The sequence below is a fragment of the Vanacampus margaritifer genome, chromosome 7, assembly GCF_051991255.1.
Source record: "Vanacampus margaritifer isolate UIUO_Vmar chromosome 7, RoL_Vmar_1.0, whole genome shotgun sequence".
Taxonomy (NCBI): domain Eukaryota; kingdom Metazoa; phylum Chordata; class Actinopteri; order Syngnathiformes; family Syngnathidae; genus Vanacampus; species Vanacampus margaritifer.
In genome coordinates this window covers 2,305,548-2,330,927 of record NC_135438.1, presented here as the reverse complement: position 1 = coordinate 2,330,927, position 25,380 = coordinate 2,305,548, and the positions used below count along the sequence as shown (strand labels likewise).

The 25,380-nt window shown below is 41.8% G+C and overlaps 1 protein-coding gene across 3 annotated transcripts in view; it reads right to left on the bottom strand.

Annotated features, from left to right (window-relative positions):
* cacna1ab (calcium channel, voltage-dependent, P/Q type, alpha 1A subunit, b) overlaps positions 1-25,380 on the bottom strand; it is a 116,230-nt gene that overhangs the window by 71,579 nt on the left and 19,271 nt on the right. For all 3 annotated transcript variants that reach the window (XM_077570818.1, XM_077570819.1, XM_077570821.1), the window contains 6 exons: positions 15,668-15,774; positions 15,438-15,577; positions 2,355-2,446; positions 2,133-2,285; positions 1,883-2,070; positions 85-188 (listed from right to left, as the gene is read on the bottom strand). In XM_077570818.1, coding sequence (XP_077426944.1) covers positions 85-188; positions 1,883-2,070; positions 2,133-2,285; positions 2,355-2,446; positions 15,438-15,577; positions 15,668-15,774 — 784 coding nt within the window. The remainder of the gene's footprint in view (positions 1-84; positions 189-1,882; positions 2,071-2,132; positions 2,286-2,354; positions 2,447-15,437; positions 15,578-15,667; positions 15,775-25,380) is intronic.

Sequence of the window (25,380 nt, the reverse complement as noted above, 5' to 3'; positions counted from 1 at the left end):
CCACAGGAGAGGATTCTAAAGAGGAGCCACAGGTTGCAGACCCCCGACCTCACACAAATCGATCTCCAAAACGGAAAGACGCACCCAGAGAGGACGCCAAGCACCAGGTTGAGCATGAAGAAGGAGCCGATGATGATGAGCGGGATGTAATACATCCAGTTCCACGCGCTGCCCTCCACGTCGTTGCTCTGACAAAAAAAAAAAAACATACACAAACAGACTGCATGTTGACACGCGCTCAAAACCGTCGGGTCGAGAATAACCCAATTTGAGTCAACGTTGGGGGGAATTTGACCTAACTTTGTTTTGTACAAAACAATCCCATTTTTGAGGTTGTTTTATACAAAAAGACCCAAAAGGCCCATTATTAACCCAAATTGGGTTATTTTGGGCTAAACAGTTTTTAGAGCGCACTACAGCTGAACTACTAACAAAATCCAAATCAACACGGCAATGCAGAAGAATGGCCATAAAAGTCCGACATGAGGTCGTGCACAGGCGTCCGCGTTCAAGCCTAATAAAGTCGTCAATCAGCAAAAAAAATGGGTCGTCTTTTTTACTCGTTCTGACCCGAGTGAGGCTCTCAAGTGGAGCCTGCTGGAGTGCTGAGTGCTATTAAACTTTCATCGGCCGGAGGTCAGTCTTCATCCCTCAGAGCAGACGTTAAAAATAGAACCAGACGGACCAGAATAGAGGAAGAGGAGGGAGGCAGAGGAAGGGGGGGAGGGGCCAACAAAAAGATCATGATGATGACGACGACGGTCAAATTGGCTTGACTTTGAAATAACCATACATATACATACACATGCTGCTGTTCACAGAAGAATTCTAAAGTGGAAGTCAACCTTAACTCATTCACTGCCATTGACGGCTATAGACGTCAAAAATTCATTTCAACCATTTCTAGTAGCTTAACATTTTTTCCACTTTTGTCAACAAGAGTATGAAAAACTAGAATATTTTTTTATTGTGCATTTAGAACAGATTTAAAATTTGTGATTAATCGTGAGTTTACTATTGAAGTCATGCAATTAATTACAATTCCAAAATTTCTAATTCAAATTTTTTTACGTCTATAGCCGTCAATGGCAGTGAATGGGTCCCCTTGACTCTTGATTCTTGAGTCTTTTCTTTCATCAGGAAAAAAACCCATTTGTATCTATTTCCGTTTTGCAGCAATTAGCATTAGAATATAGCTAAGTTTAATCATTATTCAAAAACCTGTTCAAAACGGTGGGGAAAAGAGCTTTTTGCAACATGGCCCTGTTTGATCTCTTTTACTCTGTTGCCACCTGCTGGCCGTTTTTTGTAATAACTACCATTGCTTCATGTCAGAAGCTGTATCAAAGCCTTTTGCATGCTCTAGCATAAGAAAATTAAATAAAAACATTTTAAAAAAAACGTATAAATACGTTTTTGGGAGTGCAGGACCAAGTATTTAACTCTTTGACTGCCAGACGTTTTCAGAAACGGGATGTCGCCAGTGCCAGCCGATTTAAGCATTTTTGACTGATCTTTCAAGGTCCACAGAAAATTATGTGTTTGGACTATGGAAACACTGATACTAGCAAATGAAAGATTGGACTCTCATCTTTCATCAGAAAAAAAAGTTTGTTTCTACCTTATTCCGTTTTTCAGTAATCAACAATAGAAAATGGTTAGTTTCACCTCTGTTTTGAAAAAACGTCTTTTAACGTCTTTGGCACTCCTCCATAGGATTTTACTAAACGTTATTTAATGTTTTTGGCAGTCAAAGAGTTAAAAAAACGTATTTATACGTTTTGGGGTTTGAATGAGTTCATAGTCAGCAGCATGGTATGTAGTTCCTTTTTGTCACATACAACGCTGCTAACTATTGTTCTGTTGGAAGCAGCGGACTCACGTAGTAGAGCATCTCGGTCCAGCCCTCCATGGTGATGCACTGGAAGACGGTGAGGACGGCAAACAGGATGTTGTCAAACTGCGTGATGCCGTAGTTGGGCCCGATCCAGCCGTCCCGACACGTGGTGCCGTTGGGGCACAGCCTGGACGGCAACTTGGCGCCGCATGGAACCTTGTCGACGATCTCACCTGAGGAAAGACGTTGGCGTTGACTGCTGCATAAATGGCGACGCGCTTGACTTGAGTCTCACCCGTGATGTCATCGTAGCAGGTGGTGTGGAACTTCCCCATGTAGAACTCCAGGCCGATGATGGCGAACATGAGGATGGCCACGAACAGCAGCAGGCCGATCTGCAGCAGCGGGATCATGGCCTTCATTATGGACTTGAGCACCACCTGCAGGCCTGGAGGACACACGGCACGTTGGGAAGGAATCTTCGGGAAAGTCGGCGCGAAGGTTTTCGCGCACTTACTGGGAATTCCCGACACCAGTTTGAGAGGTCGCAGCACTCGCACGGCTCGGAGCGTCCTCAGGTCAATGTAAGAGCGCAGAGATGATAAAATTCTGCGAGATGAAAAGGGGAAAAGGTGATCACTAGGGATGGATGATTTAAAATAAACAACATAATAGTGTTTTTTTTTCCCCCCTTTTTTCCTCAATATTTTTAGTTTAGTATCCAATTATTTTTGTCATAGTATGCAAACCCATGTATTTTTTTTTTAAATAAAAGCAAGGAATAAATTAATCTGTAATACAAAAAAAAGAAATCATTTCAATTGTACATAAATGCTACCATTGAAGCGTATTTTTTAAACAATATTGCGATTGCAGTTTAATATCCAATTATTTTTGTCATAAGTCCGCAAACCCATGTATTATTATTATTATTATTATTATTTTACAAAAACAAGGACTTAATTAATCTGTAACACAAAAAAAATAAATCAGGTCAATTATACATAAATGCTGCCATTCAAGCATAGGGAGGGATCTTTTTTTTTTTTGTTAATTGTCTAATAGTGTTTTTTTCCTCAATATTGCGATTGCGGTTTAGTATCCAATTATTTTTGTCATAGTCCACAAAACCATGTATTTTTTTTTTTTCAAAAACAAGGACTAAATTAATCTGTAATACAAAAACAATGTAAATCAGGTCAATTTTACATAAATGCTGCCATTCAAGCGTTCACAACGGCAGCTTCACCAAATTCTAATAAAAAAGTATGACGTAAAAACATAATCAGATTACTCCTTCAACACGGGCTGCCTACGAATAATTGAACTTGAGAAGTAAAAATAAAAACTGAGACTTGTGCGGTTGCACAAGTGTGCACACCCGCTTCTAACTGCGGGGCGTGGCAGCCCTCCTCCTCCTCCTCCTCCTCCTCCTCCTCCTCCTCCTCCTCCTCCTCCTCCTCCTCCTCCTCCTCCTCCTCCTCCTCCTCCTCCTCCTCCTCCTCCTCCTCCTCCTCCTCCTCCTCCTCCTCCTCCTCCTCCTCCTCCTCCTCCTCCTCCTCCGTTGTGCTCTCGACAAGTCCTGTTGCTAATTCCAGTAAGAGGTCATTTATTACCAGACGCCATACCGGCAGCCAAGGCCTTCATTCCCTCGATGGCTTTATAACTGCCTCGCTGCTAAAGGCCGACACTGCCGCCCGGAAAAAAAACACGAGCTCTCAGCAAAAAAATAAATAAAAAAATAAGCAGACAGCCCGAGGCCGATGGCGCGAAGCTTCTGGCGAGGGCTCTGCGAGTTCACTCTTTGCGTTCGCCGGCCTCAAAGTAAGTCTACTTCCTCATGTCTGTTTATCGACGTCTCCGCAGAGTGTCAGCATTCATCCAAGCGAGACGTGCCAAAAAGAAAGAAAGAAAGAAAGAAAGAAAGAAAAAACACTACCGGATGCAGTCGCCCCTGGCAACGGACCAGCCTGCTTGCACTGCGCAGGAGTGACCACTAGGGGGAATCACAGCAAGTAGAGACTGGACTGCAGGCTATGATTTTAGGGATTTGGGCAGCATTCAGGGGGATAAATCAGTTCATAAATGAAAACAAGTGAAAGGAATGGATTATTTATCGTATTGATATATTTCAGACGGTCGGGGCTGCTCATGAATCTCCTCACATTGGGAACATCACCTTCAACTCTCAAGAACAACTACAAAAGACCGTCATGAGCCCAAAACGGTTGCTTCAAACCAAGATGGCAGACTTCCTGTGTAGTGTTGTTTCTTTTTTGTAGGTCTACTCGTGATAGACATCGATACCAAAATGTCATGTTGCTATGTGGAATTGCCTACATGCGTTTTTAAAAAATGTGTCCGCTGGTAATAGCCAATTTTGACCCAAAATAGAGGAATTCCTGTGTTTTTTCAAAAATGGTTTCTTGAGACTTTTTTTTCGTAGGTCTCACTATGATAGACAGGGATACCAAAATTCATGTTGCTAAGTGGCACTGGCTTCAGGGGCTGATTTTGTATAGATTTTTTTTTTTGCATCGCTGGGAAAATGGCCACTTCAAACCAAAATGGCAGTCTTCCTGTGTCTTTTTGAAAATGGCTTCTTGAGGCTTTTTTTGTTGGCCTCCTGATGATAGACATGACTATCAAATTTCATGTTGCTAAGTGGAACTGGCTTCAGGAACAGAATTTTTGAAAACACCCCTGGAGTGGAACTACACCCCTTGAAAAATGTCCAAAATGGCAACTTTAAACTAAAATGGCAGACTTCTTCAGTCTTTTCCAAAATGGCTTCTTGAGGCTTTTTTTGTAGACCTCCTCATGATAGACATGGCTACCAAATTTCATGTTGCTAAGTGGAACTAGCTTCAAGAGCAGAATTTTCCAAAACAGCTTGTCTTTAAAAGACCCCTGGAAAATGTGGCTAAAATGGCCACTTTAAACCAAAATGTCAAACTTTTTGTGTCCTTTCCAAAATGGCTTCTTGAGGCTTTTTTGTAGGCCTCCTCATGATAGACATGACTATCAAATTTCATGTTGCTAAGTGGAACTGGCTTCAGGAACAGAATTTTTGAAAACACCCCTGGAGTGGAACTACACCCCTTGAAAAAAATTCCAAAATGTCAGACTTCCTGTGACCTTTCCAAAATGGCTTCTTGAGGCTTTTTTTGTAGACCTCCTCGTGATAGACATGACTACAAAATTTCATGTTGCTAAGTGGAACTGGCTTCAGGGAATGAATTTTTGAAAACACCTCTGGAATGGAGCTACAACCACTTTAAACCAAAATGTCAAACTTTTTGTCTCCTTTCCAAAATGGCTTCTTGAGGCTTTTTTTGTAGAACTCCTCATGTTAGACATGGCGACCAAATTTCATGTTGCTAAGTGGCACTGGCTTCAGGAACAGAATTTTTGAAAACACCCCTGGAGTGGAACTACACCCCTTGAAAAAAATTCCAAAATGGCCACTTTAAACTAAAATGGCAGACTTCTTCTGTCTTTTCCAAAATGGCTTCTTGAGGCTTTTTTTGTAGACCTCCTCATGTTAGACATGGCGACCAAATTTCATGTTGCTAGGTGGAGCTAGCTTCAAGAGCAGAATTTTCCAAAACAGCTCGTCTTTAAAAGACCCCTGGAAAATGTGGCCAAAATGGCCACTTGAAACCAAAATGGCAGACTTGTTGTCAAGATAGACACATCTACTAATTGTATGCTGCTCAGTGTCTTCAGTGGCAGAATTATATATAAAAAAAATTAATCCAGGTGGGCTTGCGCAACAAATGTGTGCTTTTCCATTCTCCCCGTTTGCCACAATCCTCCTCCGGTCCACCTTCCTGCTTAATGGATAAACAACACTTGAGGGGATTCCCCGGCGACGTGATGGTGGGCATGTCCTCCGAGGCGGCGGGTGAGACGAGCGTGGGCGGATGGGAAGAAAGTGATATTCCCGACTGTCCAAAGTGTGACATTCCATTGCCGTGTTAAGACGTCGTGATGACAGAGGCGGCAACCTCGCAGTCGCACGCAAACAAAAACATGCCACTGCTTGACATAAAGAGTTGGAAATGTCCCGATTATGTTCTAGTCTTGATTTTGTCTAATCTCGAAACAATATAACCAGGAATAGGTAGGATCTCGAGATCTAGATTTGGACATGTCCCCCAAATGTTAAAGTATTCAATTCTCAAACAAAGATTTTTGATTTGACTTGATTTGGACTGAAGGAACAAGACTTGTCCCTCTGAAACACCAGAATCGGAAGACATGACGTGTCCCTCATAAGGCTTGATCTTTGTCTCCCAAGGACTTCCCCGAAGATGCAGGATTTAGGCTTCTTACTCGAGGACTCCAGACTTGGACTCGAACTTTAAGACACAAAACTTGGACATGTCCATGTTCAAGTTTTGATTTGGACTTGTCTTCCAAACACATGAATGGGACTTGGACCTAAGCTTGAAGACTAGGACTGGAATTGTCCCTCAAAAACTGGATTGGACTTATTAAGTACTCAGACATGTCCTTTAAACGACTAAGTCCCAAAGACCTGACCAAGACTAGAAGGTGAACTTTGAAAAAAATAGGACTTGGCTAAGACGAGAGATGTGCTTCAGGCCTTGAACCAGATCTTGGACTTGTCCCTCAAACACAGAACACTTTACAGGGACTTTGAAGACAAGCAACTCCAATGCTGACAATAATGCGGGGGACGACGTCGGGGGGGCTCCCTCGCCGCCTCCCCTCGGCCAGGTCTCTCCTCGCTTCATGTCTCCGTTGCCACGGCAACCACCGAGTCCTCTCTCCGCTCCCCGAGTCTCCACGGTTACCAGCATGCTCTCACTCACGAGCGTTACCACGGCAACGCGGCTCGGGCTCATTGATGGAATCAAGCGGGGTCCCCGAGCGATTGATTTCCTGCGCTGGCCGTCCTCCGCCTCCGACACCCCTCGCCCCCGCCCCACTGCCCCGCCCCTCCCCTCCCGTCCCTGCATGTGTCTTCCGTGAGCACAAATACACACTTCAGGTCAGGTGCATTAGTGTGTGTGTGTGTGTGTGTGTGTGTGTGTGTGGGTGGGTGGTGGTCCTCAGTCGGGGACATTGAGGGGACAGAAGCTCACACTGCGTTGACACATGGCACTCCCACAATGTTTACACTGCGCACACACACGCGGTGGTGACGATGCACACTAACAAGGTACACGAATGAGCCTCATGCATATTTGAACAAACACACGCAAAGCGTAAACAAACCGGGTAGGCTGCATTAGGGGCGCTGCCCCACCAGATGCCGCTGTTTTTCTTAGTTAATACAGAGAAAAAAACTGTAAAAAATGTTTGATTCCAAGATGCAAACCGGGGCATTTTTTTTATTTATTATATTTCATCCTAAATTAAATATTGTGTATGGCTTATTTTTATTTTTATTTTTTTCAGATTAAGTTTACTATTGAATTTATGTTTTATTTTATTATTATTATTTAAATACAGGAATATTTAATTGTATTAAATTTAAATGAGCATAATAGAATAAATATTTATTCTTAAATTAATATATTTTATTTAATTGATAATAATTTTTACATTAAAATTGGTTATTATTCAAACAGAAACAACATAACCAAATACAAAGTTGTGTAAAAACAAATTTAAAAAAAATTGCAAGGATAACATTTATAGAAAATATTTGTAACTAACAATCTCTCAAAAAAAGAAAGAAAAAAAAGAAAATATTTGTAACATTGGAATCATTTTTATAAAGTTTTGTTTATAGTTTAATCCTTAAAATAAACCCCATTGAATTACAATGAATTTAAATTTAAATAATTCAAATTTTATTCCAAGACTGAAAAATTGTACATGCTGGCCAGAATTTTTTTTTAAATAAATAAATGAAGCGTGATATGCTGGGGGATGTACGCAAATATGAAAGATTTATATACGTGAATATCGCTGGCGTCGGCTTTCTGCCCTCACAATTTGACAAAGTGAATATTTTTTCCAAAAATCGATACTTAAACTCAGTCCACACAAATGATTAACGTGCTGGAAATTGCCTGCGCCCTCCGATGATGTCATGTTCATGGTTGAACCAACGTGCCGTTTTTGGGGTCTCCTGGAACGTGACGATCTTTTACGAAAAAAGTTACAAAGCGGACAAAATCAAACATGGGCCATGATCCACATGCTGCTTCACCCACTCTCAACTCTTTGACTGCCAGACGTTTTCAGAAAAGGGATGCCGTGGGTGCCAGCCGATTTAAGCATTTTTGACTGATCTTTCAAGGTCCATAGGAAATTATGTGTTTGGACTATGGAAACACACATACTACCAAATGAAAGATTGGACTCTCATCTTTCATCAGAACAAAAAGTTTGTTTCTACCTTATTCCATTTTTCAGTAATCAACAATAGAAAATGGTTAGTTTCACCTCTGTTTTGAAAAAAAAACGTCTTTTAACGTCTTTGGCACTCCTCCATAGGATTTTACTAAACGTTATTTAACGTTTTTGGCAGTCAAAGAGTTAAGACATTATTATTGATTTGCACATTTTGTCCATTTTTTGGGCATTTTCTCACTCAAACCCTGATGAGGTGGTATGCCCCGGTTGCTTTCCTGATCGGAGCAGTCCGCCGCCTGAGCGTGACTGTGGGGGGCGGGAGGGTGCGAGTCGAACGGAGGGGGCTTGGGAGTGTCAGGCTTTCCTTCGCGAAGCTTTCACAGGGCGGAAGCACTCTGCCGCTCCCGACCGCATTCTCCATCCTCTTCATTTTCTCACTCGGCCATTATTGCTGAGCTCAGCCGAGTGCTAACGCGCACACGATGAACCCCAGCGCCCTCCCGCCAACGCCGATCCCACCGCGTCCCGTCCCGGCCCGGCCCGTCGTCAAACCTGCTCTGAAATTGCTCTTGAACCCGCCAATCGAGACTTGGCGGGAAGTGCTTATGCCGTCACTATTAGGATAAATGAAGGTGAGGCATAAAAAGTGACGCAACATCTCAGTCCAAACCGCCTCAACTTGTATCTTGCTTCGTTAGAAAATCTGCTTTTATTGATTGACCTTGATCAATCATAACAGGACACGCTTAACTCATTCACTCGCAGCCATTTTCACTAAAGCAATCCCTCTTCGCTGATTTTGCAAGGCACACAAAATATTGTGTTCTATTGCTATAAAAAAAACGTGGAACCAAAAGAAAGAGTCTCTTCTTGTCCGTCGGTGCAAATGTCGTCTGTTGTGGATCTACGCTCTAAAAACAGTTGGGTCAATTATGGAACAAAAATGGACCGATCCACTTTATGGGTCAAATTTAACCCAACAATAACCCGTGCCCTAAATTGAACAGGAAGTTGGTCATTTTAGTTCCAAGGGAAGTTGCCCATATTAGCACATCAGAAGTAGACAGTTGGGTCATTGCTAAGCTTGAATTTGTCTGTGCAATTGAAAGCAAGTACGGGGTACGGGAGTTGTTAAAATATATTTTAAAAGTACGGAAATATTTCTAAAAAATATAAGCTCACAAAATAAAAGTTATATTCAGTAGACTTAGGAATTTCAGTGTCTTTTTTATTTTATTATAAATCTTTTTTATTTCCAAATAGCTCAAGGGCCCAAATAGACAAATAGAGTTTGATGATGATGATGATGATTCGGTTTTATTTATTTATTTTTCTTCTATCAGAAATGCTTTGCGCTGGTTAGGAGGTTCGAGGCTGAAAAAATATTTCACGCCACTGAAAAAAGTTTGAGAATCACTACAGTAAAGCATAGAGTCAAACTCGGATTATTAATTCGAGGGTTTTCACAAAGCTAAAATAAATAAATAAATGCCCCCCGTGGAAGATACATGAAAAGTCAGAAGAAACCACGTCCTGAAGTGAACAGGAAGTCAGCCATTTTGGTTTGAAGCAGCCATTTTAGATGATCATTTCGGCAATTGACTCAAATATGGCAAGCAAACGTCTAAATGTTGGCTAGCTTTCGGGGCAGAAAATTCCAGGACCCGTGACCAAACCATATTTGGTGTTCGCACCCGCCCGCCAGCCTGCCCAAATGTACATCTTCACTTAGACGCAAACACCCGCAATATTTACCGAGCCTGACAATCAGTGTGGACGAGCCGGGACGTTGGAAGTTATGCGCGTGCTGCAACCTTTTAGCTGATGGCGTTGGTTGGAGGGCAGAGACGAAGGTCTACGAGAGAACCGCGCCGCCGTAAATGACTGCAGAGCAATAAAGCTAATTGAAGTGATGGCAAAGGGACAATTTCCAGCCAGGTACTCCTTTTCTCTCTCTCTCTTTCTCCTCTCTGACCTCATTTTGCTGGACGTCATGTCCCGGCTACTGTAGCCACGGTAACCCCTTTCTGCGTGGACACGGCTTGATTTAACGGGGACATCTTGTGCTTGTCCTGCTAGAAATATCCTGTATGCTAGCTATGATTAGCTATTCATAGTCTGGGCAAATTAAGTTGACTGGAAGTGGGGGTTTATTTTTGGTGTATCTTTTAGCTGATAATGGAGAAAATGTTACAAAAAAAAAGTTCCATGTTCAAAATTATTCGTACTTTTTTTTTTTGTAACTATAGAGACGCAATGGTTCCGATTTTGCTATGAAGTCTGGCAAAAGTGGCAAATCCAGATCCAGAAAGTAAAAACCTTGCCACAGTTTGGCTTTAGCCCCAGGTGCTAGCTAGCGAGCTCCCTAGCTAGCTCCCCGGGTACTTGCTAGCACAAGGGGTAGCCACGGTAACCCCTTTCTGCGTGGACACGGCTTGATTTAACGGGGACATCTTGTGCTTGTCCTGCTAGAAATATCCTGTATGCTAGCTATGATTAGCTATTCATAGTCTGGGCAAATTAAGTTGACTGGAAGTGGGGGTTTATTTTTGGTGTATCTTTTAGCTGATAATGGAGAAAATGTTACAAAAAAAAAAAAAAAAAAAGAAAGTTCCATGTTCAAAATTATTCGTACTTTTTTTTTTTGTAACTATAGAGACGCAATGGTTCCGATTTTGCTATGAAGTCTGGCAAAAGTGGCAAAACCAGATCCAGAAAGTAAACACCTTGCCACAGTTTGGCTTTAGCCCCAGGTGCTAGCTAGCGAGCTCCCTAGCTAGCTCCCCGGGTACTTGCTAGCACAAGGGGTAGCCACGGTAACCCCTTTCTGCGTGGACACGGCTTGATTTAACGGGGACATCTTGTGCTTGTCCTGCTAGAAATATCCTGTATATGCTAGCTATGATTAGCTATTCATAGTCTGGGCAAATTAAGTTGACTGGAAGTGGGGGTTTATTTTTGGTGTATCTTTTAGCTGATAATGGAGAAAATGTTACAAAAAAAAAAAAAAAAGAAAGTTCCATGTTCAAAATTATTCGTACTTTTTTTTTTTGTAACTATAGAGACGCAATGGTTCCGATTTTGCTATGAAGTCTGGCAAAAGTGGCAAATCCAGATCCAGAAAGTAAAAACCTTGCCACAGTTTGGCTTTAGCCCCAGGTGCTAGCTAGCGAGCTCACTAGCTAGCTCCCCGGGTACTTGCTAGCACAAGGGGCTAAAAGCAAAACGGTGGCAAGGTTTTTTCAAAATTCAAAATTCCTACTTAGGATTGTTCAGCTCTACACTTTAAAAAGAGTTGCTTCAAGTGGTAACACACGATTGAATTAAGTTAACCCAAATTTAATACATTAAGTTTAATTAGCTCAAGTGGTTAAAGTCAATGACCTGAAAACGAATCAAACTTACTATATTGACTTGGATGAACTTCATTCAATCGTCTGTTACCACTTGAATTCAATTAAGTTGGTCAACAATTCTGCGTCATAAGCTGGAAAAATGGGCGAAAAAACCTGAAAATGGCCACTTGGAATCAAAATGGCTGACTTCTTGTGTCTTTTGGGTCATGGCTTCTTGAGACTTTTTTTTTTTGCCCGTCTCCTTATAATAAGACGTGCCTACCAAATGACACGTTTCTGAGTGAAACTGGTTTCAGGGGCTGAGTTTTCAAAACGTACACAATTTCCATATTGGGTCAGTAGAAGAAAAACAAAAAAAAAATCGACCCTAAGAACAATTTGAACCATGTGAATGAAGCTTCTTTGGGTTACGTGAATGGGTGATTTTTTTTTTTTTTTTATTATCATAAAAACGTCCCCCCAGCGGAAAGATTCTATATGAATAAACATGAAGACGGAAGGTCCATAAATTGTCCATATAGGCCACGCATAGTAATTGTGCGTCTCCCTTTGAAGTGTGTGCTCATGCGTGTGAGAGAGAAGAGCATAAGATAACGGCAGTGTGTGTCAGGCAGGCTTGGCTGCCGGGGTGATTGATCACGAGGAGCAGGGAAAAGCAGGTTACTGCAGCACTCGCACCCCCCCCCCCCCACACACACACCCCCTTTCTCCCTTTCCTTCCATCTCCAACTTTGCCTCGCCTCCTTCCTCAGATGCTCTCTGGCTCGCCATACATCACTCTCGCTACCTCTCCGCCTTCCCGTCCTGTTCCGGGGCGCTCCAGGGAGAAAAACGGAGAGAGGTCGTCACGTGGCCTCTTCCTCCCACCTCTTCCTCTTCCTCTCGCCGTTATTTACAGTTTGTCCAGGCCTGATTGCGGCGGTGGGAGGGCCACTTTGAAATTGCTTCCTTCTTCGCCAGTTGATGCACACAAAAAAGGCTCAACAGGTCATGTTTGAAGAGACACAGGAAGTCAGCCATTTTGGTTTGAAGCAGCAGTTATAGGTTGGCTCTCTTGGAGTGCTTTTTGAAAATGTAGCCCCCCAAAGCCAGTTTTACATTTGGTAGCCATGTCTGCCGTGAGTGGTCGCACGAAAAAAAGTCTCAAGAAGAGACTTAGGAAGTCAGTCATTTTGGTTTGAAGCAATAATTAGAGGGAAAATAGAATTGAAAATATTGGTTAGCATTACAAAATTGCAATGAGGCGTACTAGACTTAAATTATGTTTAAAAAAAATAAAAATAAAGTTCTTACCATAGCGTCTGTCTTGACTAGACCCACAAAAAGTAGCCGTGCCCAAAACAGACCAAACAAAAGTCTGCTGTTTTGGTTTGGAGAGAACATTATCGGCTCATTTTGGCAAGCCTTCCTAAAGTTGTGTAATTGCTACCAAATTCGAAATTGCAAATACTAGACAAATTGGTGACGGTAAATTTGGAAAGGTTTGAGTTTTCATCAATGTCTGTGGCCAAAACATAGCGGCAAAGTTTCATTACTCGCCGCCCCCCAAATTGTCTCTGTAGTGTGTCCCATGCTGACAATTATGGATAGAAACATGTCAACAAAATGTTAACATTTGGCTAATGGTTAGCATGTTTCGCACTGACTAGCTCTTTAAAAAAAGATTTTAGAAAAATAGCAACCATACAGACACTTGTGGTGTTTAGGTTTTATCATAACAGCTAATCATAGCTAACATTAGTCCTTGTATGAAAATAAGCTATGCGAGTGAATGAATCTTAATATAAACCTTAGCGATGGCTAATTAATTAGCATGTTTAGCACTGACTAGCACTGAAAAACTGTGGAAGTATATGAACACACTGTATATGTATTTGGCTAATTAGTTGATATTGTATTATTGACTAGCTGTTAAAATAACTTTTTTTTTTTTTTAAATCTTTGCGTTTAGGCTGTAGCATAGCAGTTAACTATTAGCATGCATGAGTCCAAGCATAAAAGTCATCTATTTGAAACACTACCTTTGAGCACTACCTATTTCAACATACAGTGCATCATGAAAAGATTGACACCCACAAGATGACTTGACTTGACCCCACAAAAGCGGTGTTTCATCGTGTACAGATGCCACAAGATGGCAGCAAAGCGCTTAAAACGGAGAGATCATAAAGCATCAACACCATGCTTCTAGCATGTACACAATCGTGAAGACATGTTACATGAAACACATTTAGTTAAACTACTAAACACAAACAAACCATCAACAGCCCAATCCAAAGTATTAGCTATGCTAGCCTAAATAACATGCTAGCACAAACTGACATGACGTCACATATGGGCAAACAAATTTCATAAACGAGATCCTACATAAAAAACAGCTGTGAACAACTTCACAACCAAAGACCATTGTTAAGTTCAACATGACGCCAAAAGTGTATTTGGCTAATTAGTTTAGCATTTTTAGCATTGACAAGTGTTTTAATTCGCAAGCAAACACACACGTTTAGTTTATCGTTTCAGCATTTTATTTATTTTTTTTGCTATACATTGCCGAATGAGTGCTTTCCTGAGCCGTTACCATAACAACGAGTCCGTAACCGCCCACCCCCCGAACCCTCATGTCCCCTCGCCGAGATGACATTTCCCTTTGGCCCGGCGGATGCTCCCCGCGGCGGCGCTCAGATCACGCCGCTGAGGGGGCGTGTGCACGTGTGTGCGCACGTACGTGGGGTCCTCATTAGAGGTGCGCATCATGCCGTGTCAAAGCAGGACTGCTGCTGTGTGTGTGTGTGTGTGTGTGTGCGTGTGCGCGTGTGTGTATTGTGTTGCTCCCTTGACAAACGCTATATCTTGTTACCATCTACCATCCACCGCCATCCTGCCCATTCTCTCCTGGGCCACCATATTTAGATCACGCGACAAAAACACACGCTCACGCGCACACGCCACCTGCCACCCACACACATGCAGGCGCGCGCGCACACACACACACACACACACACACACACACACGGGCGAACGAGCACGCAGCAGTATCAAGATGGTAGAAAACAACAGCAGCAATTGAAAGAAAAATTTGGAAACATACACAAAGAGATATAATTAGGATAAAATTATACACATTTACAAAATAATACTTAAATATAATTGTAATCTGTATAATACTACTGCCTTTAATTAAATAAAAAAAATCATATTAAAAAGATTCTGAATAGTCTTCAAGTACAATAATTAAGTTATTTCATAAATGTAAGAGAATAGTTTTAAATTCATGTGAATGGAAACAGAAATCAGAAAAAAAAATAAAATTCTATTTTCTTATAAATTTATGGGGAAAAGAAACATTAAATTAATCGATTCATGGTTTTATGACTCGATATCAGGCTCGAAAAGGAAAATCGATTTGATGTTGATTTTTAGATTTTTTTTAGACCCAGTCCTAATAATAATAATAATAATAATAAAGATATTTGTAACACTTTACATTTATCAAATAAATCTCAAAGTGCACATTATGCATATATTTCATGAGGATTTAGGAGTTTATTGACATATAATGAAACATGAAAGGAACATGAAATATAAAATAATTTAATCTCATAAATTTATAATGAGTAATTGGAATTTAAAGTGTGAGAACATTTTGGGGAAATTAGTCTGTAGTATCATTTTTTTTTTTTTTTTAATAAAATTTTCTTCAATTTAAATTAGTGTAGTACCTTTGGCCACAATGTGATGTGTTTTTTTCCCCCTAAAAATTGCGACTTACACTCCGGAGCAATTTATCGGCCAAGAAATACAGTAATCCGATTACAATATCATTTTTAGGCTAGCGAGGCAGCATAGACTATATTATTTATTACAAAGCATCATTTTTCTCTCTCATTTAAAAACTTGATCAAACTCACCCAGTGAGCACGACCACAAAGTCCATGACGTTCCAGCCGTTGCGCAGGTACGAGCCCTTGTGCAGCGCGAAGCCCAGCGCCAGGATCTTGATGCCCGACTCGAAGCAGAAGATGGCGATGAAATAGGGTTCCGTGTCTTCCTGCGGCGGCGGGAGGCCGAGAGCAGAAACAGGAAGTGAAGAGGGGCGTCACGCCACTTTGGCGTCGGAGCGTATTTGCGCTTTTTTTACCAGCCGCTCGGACAGAGGCGTCTTGTCGTCGTCGGGCAGGTGCTGCTCCAGCGCCAGCACGATGCAGTTTGCGATGATGGTGGTGAGGATCATCCATTCAAAGGGAGTGGCGCTTCGGTTAAGGCCAAATACAATACTGGGGCGTAAACACACTGATGAAGGACAGGGGTTCAAGGCATGAAAAGGAAAGGTGAGGTTTCAATGCCAAAATGAGGATTTCACGAGCTTTCTGTCCATTTTATGGCATGGACATTTTATTGTTGGTCCAGTCATGGCAGCCATGACCACCAACTTTCACAATGCTAAGTTGAACTAGCTTTGGAGGCTATCAGTTAAGTTTAGATTTTAAAGAGGCCTGTAAATGGATACAATAACTCTAAAACACAGCAAATAGAGCAGACTTCCTGTTGATTTTTGGTCGTGGCTTTGTGATCATTTTTTTGTTGGTCCAGACATGACAAACATACCCACCAAATGTCATGCTGCTAAGTGAAAGTTAGCTGTTCAAAAAAACAATTTTGCCGCAAATTCTCACCAGGATAAACATGCGTCATTGAATTCTGCTGCCACACACAATTACACAAAAATTATTTTTTTTTTTTTAACTCTTTGACTGCCAGACGTTTTCAGAAAAGGGATGCCGTGGGTGCCAGCCGATTTTAAGCATTTTGACTGATCTTTCAAGGTCCACAGAAAATTATGTGTTTGGAGTATGGAAACACACATACTACCAAATGAAAGATTGGACTGTCATCTTTCATCAGAAAAAAAAAAGTTTGTTTCTACCTTATTCCGTTTTTGAGTAATCAACAATAGAAAATGGTTAGTTTCACCTCTGTTTTGGAAAAAAAAACGTCTTTTAGCGTCTTTGGCACTCCTCCATAGGATTTTACTAAACGTTATTTAACGTTTTTGGCAGTCAAAGAGTTATGTGTCTAGTAAATGCACTTCAAATTTTGCAACAATCCGACAAAGTCTTGAGAAGGAGTTTGCCTCGAAAATTTGCCCCCTAAAATGGCCATTTCAAATCAAAATGGCAGCCTTCTTGGGTTTCTTCTGCTCGATTTTTTTGCGAGTCTACCCATGCCTAACACATTTCATGCAATCAAGTTTGGGTGGGTGACTTTTTTTTTTTTTTTTTTAAACCAAAACCAAATTCAAAATCTCACCACAGTGACCTAAAAATGACTCCTTTAAACCAAAATGGCCGACTTCTTGGGACATCTTTGTGGGTCGTCTACCCGTAGTCCACACGCCAAACACATTTCGTGTTGCTAAATGAAATGAAACCACCTTCAGGTGCTGAATTTTCCAAAACTCTTTTTCACACAACCACACAGAAGCAACACCCAAGTGTTTCCTTGTGACGCGCACGCGCGTGCATTTGTGCAAGTCTACGCCTGAGTAATGGCCGCCGGAGGGGCTACGATGACTGGATACATCCAGACGGATCAAGCCTGCGCCTAATTGGTCACTCATTATCCTGTTAGCTTAGCGCCCGCGCGTACGCACGCGTGCGTTTATGTATGCGCGTGCGCATAGCAGACGCCGAGTTGACGCTGACCCGACGGCCCTGCAGGATGGCCTCGGCGCGCGTTTGACGTGAGAGGATGAGACAGGTGTGTGCGTGAGATACTAACAAGCGCGCACAGAGTAAACGTGCCGGGTCAGAACTTTGTGGTGGTCTTGATTTTTTTAATCCCCTTGCTTGCTGTGTGCGTGTGCTACATGCTAGCCTGCTTTAGCATCTATTATTCAGGAGACACTCTGCTGGCCTAACAAGCTGCTGAAAGCAGGAGGTAACACACCCTCTGCGTGCGTGCGCGCGCGCGTGTGTGTGTGTGTGTGTGTGTGTGTGTGTGTGTGCGTGTGTGTGTGTGTGTGTGTGTGTGTGTGTGGTGCCCCTCCCTGCACTACTTTCTTCATTCATGTGTTCATACTTTCTTTGACCCGCAGTATTTTCTAGTCGTAAGGCGACGCGCTAACAAACATCCCCGCAGCTTCATGCTAGCTCAGCAGCCGTAAAGCCGTCGGCAGAAGTGATGGCCGACCAGACAACACACACACACACACACACAGGGTTCACCTTAGTCACAAATCTTGACACCAAGCGTCCGCCCATTCACTTCCTGAACACACACACACACACACACACACACACAAAGCGCGCTAGCATTGCTCATATTCGCTAGTTGACTTGAATGTGTGCGCTTGTTTTGTGTGTATTTGTGATGAATGTTCAGGAAATGAGGACTTGGGCAGTGAGGACAAGCGTGACATCAGCACCTTCTACACACACACACACACACACACACACACACACACACTCCATGCGCATGCATACAATGCTGCTGCGCCGGTGACTCATCGAGCCCAGTGAATCACGCAGATCTGATTTAGAAACAGACTATCTCTCTCGCTGACACGCACACGCATTTGTGTACAAGCAGCAGACATGTTATACTTGGAGAAGGCGTCAAGACGTGAGGCCGCCGAGCTCGGGGGGTGTCCAAAGGTTTTCCTCATTCAGAAAGGTGGACGGACGCAAGGGCCACTTTGGAATTCTTTGACGTGAATTTAGCACTCAAAATAATCAAAGATTGATGATATGTTTTGAAAAAAGTCTGCACACTCAAGTTCAAATGGCAGACTAAAAGGTGGAATATTTTCAAACTTTTCGCACCATTAAGATGACTTTTATAACTACAAAAAAAAAGCACCAACGTGCGTATCTTCTTCCAGCTTACAGGATTTACATAAGACGCAATCAAATCATGTTTTACCAACATGAATATCATTTTATTTCGTGCAATATTCCATGTTTTTCACCAAAATGATCCTAATATGTCAAATTGAAAACAAAATGGTGGACTTCACGCGTCTTTTTGGGCATGGCTTCTTGAGACTTTTTGTGGGTTTGATGATGCACACGACGGCCAAACGTCACGTTGCCAAGTGACACAAGCTTCAGGGGCCGAATTTTCAAATGTGTCGGTTTTTGCCAAAATGACCCTAAAATGGCCAATTCAAAACAAAATGGCTGATTTCGTGTCTTTCTCAACGTCTTGAGACTTTTTTTGTGGGTCTACTCATGACCGACGTGCCTACCACATGTCCTGTTGCCAAGTGAAACCTCCTTCAGTGGCAGAATTTTCAAACATTGTTGCCAAATTAACCTAAAATGGCTGCTTTAATGTGTCTTTCTCAATTGTCTTGAGACTTTGTTTTGTGGGCCTACTGAAAATAAAAATGTCAACCAAATGTGAAGTGAAATTGGCTTCAACGGCAACATTTTCACACACACAAAAATCCTAGTAGAGTTACAAAAACAAAGGTTTTGGTATGTTTGTCCAATGTTAACACACGCGATATTTTGTGTGTTTTCAAATCCGTAAAAGTCATCAAAATGTCGATTTGCTGCCCCAACGGTACGTATGCCTTTCACAAACAACTTCCCTGTTTTTCCTGTACTGTAAAAGTAAAAAAAAAAAAAAAACGGAATATCCCAACAAGCTTAGATCATTAAAGCTCTTAGTGGGATGCTAACGCCTTTAGCGCGCTAAGCTCTGCCTCTTTTCAATTTTAATCCATTTTATGCCGTCATTCCGCGCGCTAACGCTAAATCCGCATTACACGAGATCAGCCAGAGGCGGGAAAAAAGCGTGCAAAGAAAAATCTGTCCCTGCCCGTTCCGCCTTCAGGGGGGGGGGGGGGGGGGGGGATTTGAAAAACTGATGTCATCTCTACGCTTCCCAGGTGAGCCTCAAATAATTAAGCCAAGTGTGCCGCTGCTCCGCGCCAAATTGTTAATTAAATGCTGTGCGTGTGTTCGTGTGTGTGTGTGTGTGTGTGTCCAGAGGATTAAAGACTGTAATTATTAACTTTTTTCACCACCTTTTCCAAACATGTTCTCCTTGTGTGCCCCCCTCCCACATACACTCACTCAAATGCATATATACATCACTTCATGCTAATGCTAACATGCTAAATGGTAAAAAAAAAAAAAAAAAAAAGTAGCAATTTGTACGTGTGAATGTGGGGTGTGACTTGCCAAATTGTGAGCCAACGTCTAGTGGGCTTTGAATATATTGAGAAATGTGTAGCAGTGGCTTTAAACTTGCCAAATAGTGAGTTTACACTGAACAGAATGAAAATGCCCTCTGCGTGTTGCGGCAGCAGTTTGGATATGCCACATAGTGAGCCAAAGCGAAACAGATCATGAATTGACAGGAGCAGCAGCTTGGACTTGCCAAATTGTGAGCCAACCACTTACAGGATTGATTAACTAGCGTTGCGGTTGCTTGAACTCGCCAAATGGTGAGCCGAAGCATAACAGAGTATTTTGAATGGCGTTAATTGGCTTGAATTTGCCAATTAGTGAAGCAAAAATTGAACAAAATCGATTGGCTCGCACCTGCCCGAATGTTGTAAATGCTTAAGAGATTGGCCATTGCCAAATAGTGGGTCAAAAGTTTAAAAGAATCGACAGAGTAGCATGGCAGAAAGTTGCCAAAGAATGAGCCAATCCTGAACAGAGTAGACTGACGAGTATTACAGTGGCTTGAACTTGCCAAATAGTGAGCCCAAAGTTGAACAGACTTGACTAGTGTGGTGCATTAACAGCTTGGGCCTGCCCAAATGTTGGCAACACTTAATACAGTAGATTGCCAAATAGTGAGCCTTTAAACTCTTGAGGTAAAGCTTCAACTCCGCAGAGGCCTGCCAAATAGTGAGCAAACCCAAAGAGGAAAGCCACAATGTGTAAATGACAAAAAACGTGCCACGGTCACAGCGTCAGTTACTTGATCCCCTCTGGATCCAAAAACAACAATCCCCGAGCTGTGAATTTGGCTCAAACTGCAGCGGCGAGGGAGCCTCGGTGACTTGGCCGCCTTGCCCCTCGCCGCCTCAAGCAGTTGACCTCTGACCTGGCTGTTATCGATGTTGTGTCGGGTTGATGTGGCGTGTCGCCGTTGAACCGAGACAGAAATAAAAAAAGATGTTGTGTTTACTTATTATCCTAGCCAACACATCGCTAAATAATCTGTTAGCACGTTTAACACAATTGGCTTTAATCGATTAGGACTGGCTGGAGTTATCGGACTGACTGGAAACAACACGGACGTTTTGCCGTATCCGGTCAATGAGCTGACGGGAAACCCCAAAAACTGCAGATGATTTGGTTGTCGGTTGATTCATTTTGTGATCTCGTCGCGCTGCTGTTGCAATGACAATTCAATTCGGATTCACTGACTTGTGGACGCCAGAGACTCCGACGATCCGCTTGGATCAGTTCCTTGGCTCGGTTAGCAGACTCGGTGGAACCGCCGCAGACTCGACTCGCCAGAAAAATGGCTGACTCGGCTGATTCGGTCGTATCACTTGACTGACTTGGTTTGGGGGAAAACGCAGGAAACGCCGCAGACCAGGATGATTGATTTGTATCGATTCAATGACTCGAAGGAACGATTTACCAGAAAAAAAAAAACGACTTCGATGATTGGGTTGCATCGGCTTCCTGGCTTTAGTTAACGAACTTCGCAGAAACGCCGCAGACCTGTGTGATTCGGTCGTAACGGTTCACTGACCTGCGTGAGGTGATTCGCGGGAAACATGAAATTGAAAGAATCTGCATTAAAGCACTTCCCTTTTCTACATCACACGCCAGACACCTTCAAATCGGAAACTTTTTCCAAGTTTGACAAGTTTGCCATTAATGCCCTCAACAAAACTCGATTCAAGTGAAAAATAGGTCCAAAAAGACAACAATTGACAATTTGGGTCGTCTAAACCAGCAAAGATCGGCGGGAACAATTCTTAAAAAGCGCCGGTAAGCCAGTGCAGAAAGCAGCTGCTCGGTGTTTAAGTCAAAGCGTGTCAGCGTATTGACGCTGCGACCCCATCGCGCCATAAAAGTCGGTCCTGAAAGCCCGGGCGAGCCTTTACCTAATTAAAGTGTCACTTATCCGTCTCCTCCTTCCTCCCCTCGTCTTCATTTCATCCTCCTCAGCGTCTTTGCCCGCCGGGACGCTGGCGTGATTGACAGCCTTGCTGACCTCGCCCCCACCCTTCCCCTCCCCTTTTTTTTTTTTTTTTTTTTCCCTAGCAAGTGACAGGGCCAATCCGCCGTCTGGGCCGAGTGACATGTTAGCCTGAGTGGCGGCCCGCCGACGACGACGGACGAACGGGCGGAACCTCTCGTGGGATTCTTTGCGTAAAACGTCAACGCAGGGACTATTGACTTTTGCTCCAACATGAGATATGGTAAACATAATCAAATGCTATACAAATACAGCGTTACCTTGACCAGGACAAATCAATATTCCTCATTGAAATGAATGGAAATGCCATTAGCCGTCCCCCTCCCCCCCCCTCCGCCCCGAAACACCACCATTTTTAAATGTTTTTAATAAAGAAAAGCGCCGTGTTGCATAATAAAACACAAGAAAAGTGAATGTTAAGAAGCAAATTGGTTAGCATTGTTAGATGTGTGCCTTTTAGGGGCGTGGTCTAGTGAGTGATGTCACAAATTGAGGTCATTGCAGTGTAGTATATATTAAAATCCTTACAGAAATGCAATTAGCCTGGTATTAACACGCTGTAAAAAAAAAAAAAAAATTGCAAAATGTTATTACATGTTAACAACACGCTAATTACATGTCACAAATGTTACAAAATAAACCTGTCTGATTTACAATTACCATTTACGAAACTCCACTAGCTTAATGCTAACAGAAATACTGTACAATGTATTAAAATGCAATTAGCCTGGTATTAACATGCTGTAAAAAAAAAAACATTGCAAAATGTTATTACATGTTAATAACACGCTAATTACATGTCACAGATGTTACAAAATGAACCTGACTGATTTACAATTACCATTTACGAAACTCCACTAGCTTAATGCTAACAGAAATACTGTACAATGTATTAAAATGCAATTAGCCTGGTATTAACATGCTGTAAAAAAAAAAAAAAAAAATGCAAAATGTTATTGCATGTTAACAACACGCTAATTACATGTCACAGATGTTACAAAATTAACCTGATTGATCTAGTCAAATTATGTAATCAGAGGGCGCCATGTCTACTCAAAAATGATAGCAATATCCAGTTTTGCCACATTGCGTTTTCAAGCTGTTAAATGCCCCTCCTAGTCAAACTTTGCTGTAAACTAAACATAAACGGAAAAAGATTACTTGTGTATTAAGCAAAACACGCTAACTTTGATTAACATGTGGTGTAGAAAGGCTATATAATCTCAGTCCATTTACGAAAGTCCACTAGCTTGATGCTACCACACGGCGGAAAAAACACATAGACAGGCTAACAAAACTAGCATCAATGTTGATGGATATTTGAACACAACACAACTAACAAATACACAAAATGGCCGATGAGCGAGTAGCAGAATGAGCGGCACAACGCCCATTGAACGATCACGACGGTTTGTTTACATTTGATTCAATATGTTATAGGTGAATAATTGAACCCCATCGGCGGAACGTCTCTTTGGGATAATAGAATAACACAAAAGGTCAAATGCTCAACAATCCAACTTCTCGTCCCGACCCCCGTTTGGTATCACGGCGGTGGCGGGAAATGATAGTCGTAACTCGCCGGCTGATTACATAAAAGGAGAAGAACGAAAAGGTTGTCTGAGGACGAGAGCAGATTGAGGCTTTTTGGCGCCACGTTACACTTCTTTCCTCCCTCCTTCCCGCCCTCCCTCCCTCGCTCGCTACCGGCCGCCGCCATCTCTCCTCATTACTTGCCTCCATTTTCCTGCTGAGGAAGGATGGCAGAGGCTAGCGCTAATTCATTGGATATTTGTTGTTTATTTCTCCAAGTGTTGGAAAAGACGCCCCCCCCCCAAAAAAAAAAGTGTTGGAAAAGGCAAGAGATTGCTGTTACTGCCACCTACAGGACTGGAGGGGAACAGCATTCGGTCAAGTTCAAGTCTGATTTTTTAATTGATTTATTAATCACAAAAAAAATTTTGTCGCATTCACTGCCATTGACGGATATAGACGTCAAAAATTCATTTGAACTATATTAGTTTTTTTCCACTTTTGTTAGAATTGTTTTATTGTGCATTTATAACAGATATAAAATTTGTGATTAATGGATTAATTACAATAAAAAAAGAAAAGAACAGACTGACGCCCCTAATTTTTTATAATCTTTTCTTTTTTTTAATTAGGGGCATCAGGCGATTACAAGTTTTAATTGTAATTAATCACATGACTTCACTAGTTAACTCAAGATGAATCACAAATTTGATATTTGTTCTAAATGTACAATACATTTTTCTCTAGGTTTTCATACTCTTGTTAACAAAAGTGGGAAAAAAAATGTTAAACTAATAGTTGCGCTAGTTCCCCACCACCTAATTGTCATAAATAGTGTGCAAAATCAAATATGAACAAACACACCATAGCGTATGCACGCGTACAAGCAAACGCACACCAGAAGTGTGAGATGGTTGTTGCCATAGCAACAGAGCCCATTGATTAGCAACGGCAATCATCGTGACTGTTGACATGATCAAGGTGTGCCTAATAGAGTGGCTCGAGTGATGATGTAACACGCACACACATTGTGTGTGCGTGTGTGTGTGTGTGTGTGTGTGTGTGTGTGGGGGCACGTGACGAAGCGACACATTACGCAGTGGACCGTAAACACACCAAATGTCACCTTTTATGTCCGCCAGCATGCTATGTGCATGTGTGTGTGCGTGTGCGTGAAAGAGAGACACAACCTCCGAGGTAAGTGATCCTGCTGAACAGGTGTTACGGTATTATCGTCCACACACACACACACACACACACACACACACACAAATGTTTTAGCATAGCCGTGTAGTTAGCATCTACCTCAGCATTTAATCTTAAATGCTATTTTCTTGTTACAATCATATGTTGCTGCAATACATCAGAGGGATCTGTGATCTCAAATGCCAGGATGTGGCAGCCATTTTTGCATTCGCGCAACATGATTATTTTGAAAATAATGAACTTCATTAAAATAATAAATAAATAAAAAGCACGATTATTCAAACAATTATTTATTTTTGGGCAAAAAAGATAATTTTTTTAAACATTTAAAAAATATTAAGACCAATTAAAAAAATTAAACACTGTAATTATGTAAGTTCCTTTTGGACCAAACAGAATAGATATGAATTCATGGTAGCAAAAATACAAAGTTGGAGTTGAAGTGCAGCGTGCGCACTGTGCAGGACGGCTGCTCCATCATGAAGAAAATATTCATTGTGATTATTTTGCTAGTAATTGAAATCAAGATTAGGAAGATAATTTATTTTTGGGGACAAAACGTAAAAAATATTATGACCAATAAAATTCTTTGAAACACTATATTTATGCAGCTTCTTTTTGGATATAACAAAATTTATTGAACGAGTTATTTTAAAATGTATAAAAGATGCAAATGTATCAATTTAAACAACTCAAAATTTGTTTTATTAATGTGTTTTTTTTTTTACGATTATGTTGATTTTGTAATTGTGGATCATAATAATTGAAATTGTAATTGAATTTTTCGCACAGCCCCAGTCAGAACAACGCTACGCTAGGCTTAAGTCTACATTTCTTTGAACCGAAAGTCACAAATGAATAAGGCTGGGTTAAAAAATAATGAATATAACTTGCACTTTTCCGAGACGACAGAATGTTCCGACCTGTCCTGTC